Source organism: Harpegnathos saltator, unplaced genomic scaffold (assembly GCF_003227715.2).
Source record: "Harpegnathos saltator strain DR-91 unplaced genomic scaffold, Hsal_v8.6 scaffold640, whole genome shotgun sequence".
Lineage (NCBI taxonomy): Eukaryota > Metazoa > Arthropoda > Insecta > Hymenoptera > Formicidae > Harpegnathos > Harpegnathos saltator.
The window spans coordinates 57,603-63,786 of record NW_020230472.1 but is presented as its reverse complement, the minus strand read 5'-3'; the positions used below and the strand labels follow the sequence as shown (position 1 = coordinate 63,786).

At 49.9% G+C, this 6,184-nt stretch overlaps 1 protein-coding gene across 1 annotated transcript; it reads right to left on the bottom strand.

Annotated features, from left to right (window-relative positions):
* Positions 1-262: 262 nt before the first annotated feature.
* On the bottom strand, positions 263-4,213 carry LOC105187094 (coiled-coil and C2 domain-containing protein 2A). The gene is made up of 3 exons (XM_011147693.3): positions 1,717-4,213; positions 1,217-1,368; positions 263-1,088 (listed from the first exon to the last, which is right to left on the bottom strand). Exons 1-3 carry the CDS (start codon positions 3,353-3,355, stop codon positions 549-551), a joined length of 2,331 nt encoding a protein of 776 aa, XP_011145995.1. The 5' UTR covers positions 3,356-4,213; the 3' UTR covers positions 263-548.
* Positions 4,214-6,184: the final 1,971 nt, after the last annotated feature.

Sequence of the window (6,184 nt, the reverse complement as noted above, 5' to 3'; positions counted from 1 at the left end):
TCACGAGCTCACATTCTACAGAAATTGCGTTAAGTACGTGTGGCAAATAGTACACAAATAAATGCAACTAATTACACCACAATTATAGCATCATAATGTGCGGTTTAACGGAAAATAATTGAACGTCGAAAAACGATTAAGACAGCTTTCGATATGAGAGAGAGAGAGAGAGAGAGAGAGAGAGAGAGAGAGAGAGAGAGAGAGAGAGAGAGAGAGAGAGAGAGAGAGAGAGAGAGAGGAGGGAGAATGAAAAGAGAGAATGAAAGAGAAAGAGAGAGAGAGTGTGTGTGTGTGTGAATGTGTGTGTGAATGTGGACGCGTGTACGGCTGAAATACATCTTTAATTCTACCGACGGCTTTTCTCTAATTAATATTCATAAATCCTGCATTCTTATACATAACATCCGCAGGTTAATTTGCAATTTGACGATACGGCCACGCGCGTAAACGACGTGCTTATATCACGCGTGCTGCGCCGTGATTCGCATACGTCACTCCCCTTCATATGCAGACGCCACATTTATTTCATGGAGCGCGCGCGAGCGATATTAACCGCGGCTCCTGAGGATCGCCAAGGCCAACCAGACCGAACACGTCTTCCCGACGTAGCGCTGCACGTGGCAGACGAGCGCGAATTCGACGGGACCGCTGATGTCGCGCACCTTCGTGGCTGCTATCTGCTCGGTCAGCTCGTCGAGGCTGGCCTGGCGCAGGTTCAGCAGGAAGCCGTGCGTGTGGTAAGCTCTGTATAGTTGCTTGAGGTCCTTCTTGTCCACCTGCTGGCTCACGTCGCTCGGTATGCTGGAAACGAAGGTCCGCAGCACGGCGACTGCGTGACGGTTGAACACGGTCGTCAGGCCGAGAGCGCTACGCCAGCTCGACAGTTTATCCCGCAGATGTTGCTCCATTTGCGCTGCGCTCTCCTTCGCCTGCACGTCCTCTTCGTCCGCGACGGCCGGTTCCAGCGTCTGAACGGACCGATGGCTGGCCGATGTAGCTACTGGCGCGAGCGGCCGCCAGTCTTTGCTATTCGCTACGTTGTACCTGAGATTGTGCGGCAGGATGGACTTTTGCAGGTTCTCCCATATCTAGAATGCAGAGGTTGATCTTGAGAAAAGTACACGGAAATATGCAAAGACACGACGAAGACGAGGGGGAGGGGAGGGCGTCCTAAGTGTCGCGGTAGCGGAGAAGCAATGAGACCAAACGTACTCACGCCGGAGTGATTGATCAAGCGCGAGACTTTCGTCAAAGAGCAGCGGCTGTCGCTGAGTTCGTAGTGGTCCCCGACCTCGGGGTCCCACAAGGTAGCGTCGTCTCCCTCGATGTTCAAGACAAACGCGGTCCACTTGCTTATCTGCGACGAACCTGCGGTAATTTGAAAGTTCCTACATTTCCCAGCTTTCCTTTCAGTAAAGCTTTCCTTAAAAGTGACGTCCGAGCTTTACGAGAGCTCAGGAGGAGTTAAAAGCGAGCCGATGAAGATCTGAAACTCGCTTCGCGGTAAATTGAATGAACAAAAAACGAACAAAGCACGCTACGATTTACGTAAATTTCGATCGACATCTCGTAATTTCTCTCGCAGTAATTTGCTTACGACCACCATACTCGCCGTCAACCAACTCGGATGACTCTTTGCGAAGATGAAAGTCGAGCGAAAGATTAAAGAGTTAAATAAACGAAACAAGAATGAAGCGAAGAGCAAAATTCACACACCCAGCAACACGTAAGAATGCAAACCGAAGCCTTGCAGCAGCGTCGCCAAGAGAGCCGCTCGGCCATAGTGATCCACCTTGTTGACGTTCAGAACCTGGCGCGGCGTGACCGGGCCGTAGTGTACAGGCAACGCCGGCAACAGCATCGAGAATCGCGCAGCATCGCCAGGAGTCTCCACGCCGGCCACTTTGTAGGGAGTCGCCAGGCAACGTTGAATGCCTTTGGAGAGGGTGTCGATGGCGTCGGCCTCCATGGACTTGGAGTTACCTCGCTGCTCCATCTTCATGAGTACATAGATCCTGGTGTGCGACTGGCCCGGGCTGGCTTGCACGTAGCCGAACAGCAGCACCGGACTGAACAAGGGCGACAAATCGAGCCAACGCTCGAGCTCCTGATGATTCCGCTGGCGTTCCAGCGGGACCCTCGCCTCGCCCAGCCACTGTTGGCCCCAGACCGGGTGCTGGTCGTACAAACGGAACTTCACGCAGCGTTCGCCGTTCTGCCGCGGCAGTTCGAAGTGCATGGTCTGCTGCCAGACGGGTGCAGGCCCCTCGGCCACCGAGGTCGCGTGCACGACGTCGCCCCACTCGACCTCGAGCAACGGGGATACCGAGGCCGACTCCTCCCTCACCGGCACCTCTACTCCCCGGAGGACGCTGACGCTGAGGATCGTCTTCCCTATAGTGCGATGCCTACGAGCGCTCGACGACGGTCTGAGCGGTCGGCTGGCCTGGAAGAAGTTCTTCAGGGACACGTCCAGCACGGAGAAGGCCGGCTGCTCGGTCACCACGATGTCCGGCGGCTTGTACTCCTGCGAGCGGCTCTTGCGAACCGTGTGAAGCTCCGTGTCGAAGATCAGCGCTGGATCCTGCAGCGAGAAGTACTTGACGTCTTCCTTCTTGGCAGCTTGCCGTCTTGACGGTCTCCGCAGGGAGAGGCAGTTCTGCGGGTCGTTCGGGTCGTTGCTGAGCGTGTAGAAATAAACGTCGCTCTCCTCCTCCCGCTCGTCATCGCCTTGCTTCGACACGGAGACCGTGGAGGTGACGGTGCCGGCGTATATCCTACCCGAGCTGTCGCCGATCGCGAAGTCTATGTCCACCTTGTGGTCCTTCACGCAGCGTCGCGGCAACGGCAACGGTAGCACGCTGGACTCCCCGCGCTGCGCGTGCACCTGTATCGACAGATTGTGGTTCTCCATGTTCCGGATCAGTAGCTTGTACAGTTTCCGGTTGAACGGCTGCTTCGTCCTGCATATCGGCTTCCGCTTGAACAGTATAGATACCGAGGCGATCTGCAGCGGGGTGTTGGCTTCGTGAATGCGAACGTCGCGAATCGCGATCTCCACGAGCCTCCCACGGAACTCCTCCCGCGACTCGTAGTCCAACATGCGGACGTTGTTGAGCCGATAAGGCTTGATTATCTTATCAGTGAACGGGTTTTCCGGAACGTACAGGCCGTCATCGGCCGAGGTGTCTTTGCGGCTCGGCGCTCGCGACGCTTCTTTGTCGCAGCTGAGCACACTGCTCGTTTCTCGATCGTCGTCGACCTCCGGGTACGCGTAGCAGAGGCTCAAGTCTTGCTCCGATGCGTCCGATTGCTGCCCAAGTCCGCTTATAAAGTCTAACTGAGGGGAAGACATGGCGCGCGCGAGAGAGAGAGAGAGAGAGAGATGTTGCGATGTTGTATATGCGCGAAGAACTAAGCGAGACTGAATGTTCACACACAGAGGTTTCCTTAAATGATTTATTCCTTTAATCGCATTATTTCAAATTTTACAATCACATTATTGGCTCTTTAATGTACAATTGTCAAATCGCTGAACTTCACTCGCTCCTCTCGTCACATCGTCACGTGCGGAATTGCTAGAAACGCGATCTCGTGTCTCGTACGTTCAGATAACAGTTGGTCTGTTTACGGCATCCTCGGTTGCCATGGCAACGGGACACGTGGCGCGTTGACAGGTACGTAGCCGCTTGCTGCCATCTAACGGCTCTGCGTGAAGACTCGGAAGTGCGCGATTCGAGTCTCGGCTAAATTGAATTCGTGCAAGCTTGCAACTCGTGCGAGCATGCGATGCAAACTGATGAATAGATGCTGCATCGCGATGCAGCGCGAGATGCGACTTTAGACTTTTACTACTCGTTGCTCCGTGACGCACGAGAGAGACAATAGAGAGAAGCGCGACGGAGAAAAATTAAATCACTAACAACAATATTAATGCAAGTCTCGGGGAATGAGACGTGCGTGTCACCACCGTAAGAACATTTAGCCGCGTTGTCAAGCAGAGTAAAACGTCGGTTATTCAAATGGTATTATTGCACATTGTTAATATGAGTTCAATGCAATTGTTAACGCGCGTGATTGTGAATCTGTGAAAAATTGACGGTGTTCGCATAAGATAACGACGAAAGCGTTTGCTTCTAAGAGCGAAAAGCAACGAGTGAGTTGCATCGATGGACGATATACCGGATGTTTCAGACTACCCGGGTCACCCGATTTTTCGTTAACGCGACATTTTAGAAAAAAATATTTCAGACAAAAGTTGTAGGGCTTCAAAAGATCTATTTACTGAAGTTATGAATTTGATCTTGGGATAATCTTGAAAAATCCAGTCAAGTTCAACATAAAAATCTTAAATGGATACCTCAATTTTTTATTATATCTTTTTCTAGCAATTAATTTGAACAATTTTTGTCTGAAACATTTTTTTATTTACCTAATATTTTCTGAAATATTTAAGAGAAACTTGATAACTTTTTCAATATTTAACTCACAATATCTCGCTAACTATTTGTCAGAAGAAAAAGTGGTACTAGACTTTTTTGCTCTATTTAATCTCAAAAATATATTGTTCCAATAGCGCCCTGAATTTGGTTAATTTGATGATTTTGAAATTTCCAAAAATCAGCAAGTTAACAAAAGTCAAGGCGCTATTGTAAAAATATATTCTTGAGACTAAATAGAGCAAAAAAGTCAAATGCCACTTTTTCTTCCGACAACTAGTTAGCGAGATATCGTAAGTTAAATATTGAAAAAGTTATCAAATTTTCCTTCAATATCTAGAAAAATATTAGGCAAATAGAAAAATATTTTAGACAAAAGTTGTTCAAATTAATTGGTGGAGAAAGACAGTGTAATAAAAAGTCGCGGTTTCCGTTTCAGATTTTTATGTTGATCTTGACTGAACTTTTCAAGGTTATTCCAAGGTCAAATTCATAACGTCAGTAAATAGATCCTTTGAAGCCCTGCAACTTTTGTCTGAAATATTTTTCTCTAAAGTGTCGCGTTAACGAAAAAATCGGGTGACCCGGGTGGTCTGAAATACCCGGTATATCAGCTGTCCACGAAAATCCCGACTGCTTTATTTTGACCACCTCGGCAATTACCGCCGTCGCATTGTTCGCCATTGAGATTCTCCTGGAAGCCGCGCTCTCGCTGGCCGGCGGCATCAGGCGCGATGCGAAAGCGGCTCCGCGTCGTGCGCGAAGGCGCACAAACGCAAACGTAAAAACGCCACATAATGCGCTTTATGCGAGAGCGCAACGTCCACGGAGATGTAGGAGACGCGCGCGTTCCACAACGGCCGTACCCCATCCACGCATACCGGCGCGAAGCAGACGAAGGTGGCAACGAGTCCCGCGGGGGCACTGAAGTTAACTACCAGATCGATGTCCGACCCGCACCAGCCCACCTCATCCCCTGAAACCAACCCCCGACGCTTCGACAACCGAGCCGCCCTGTCGGCGGTCCTCCTCTGCCCACCCCGGCCGGCCGAGAACCAGGAACAACTTTGCGCGGTTATGGGACACCGGCGGGTCGAAGGTTTGATTTCTTCCCGGCGCGGCGAGAGACGAGACGCGCGTTGCCAGTCTGGCGAGCTCGTTCGGTAAACACGACCGTCGAAAGCGCTCTCGATGGCTCGACTCTATCGTTCTTTCCTCAACGTTCTTTTTTTTCTTTTTCTTTTTTCTCTAAAGTCGGGGAAATGCTCGTTTAGAAGCGACCAGAGATGCGGTCGAAAGAACAATGTTCTGAACAAACTGCGAAACATTCGTTCGAATTATCCTTCAACTCATGTCGGATGCGGAAAAAGGAGTTGGATCGACAAAATCTACCAAAAGAAGTATTAATAAAAATAATAAAAGCATTAAATAGTAATAATGGCGATAACAACAACAATGTTGATAGACTGATATACTGATAGTGTAGCCAGTTGTGAACAAATGGCGCGTTAGCGCAAAGATACGTTCACACAGGCGCTGCTCGAATTGCGAAGGTTCGACAAATCATCGTGGAGTAATTATACAATTTAGCGTTCAATCGACGAGACATTTAACCGAGCGAATTCTATTCGACCGTAAAGTCTCTCTCCAATTCCATTTTTCCCTCAGTGTAGCATCCACACACGGTCGTTCTCTTTCCCTCCCTGCTCGTCGGACTTTAGATAACATATTTATCGCGGCTGTTT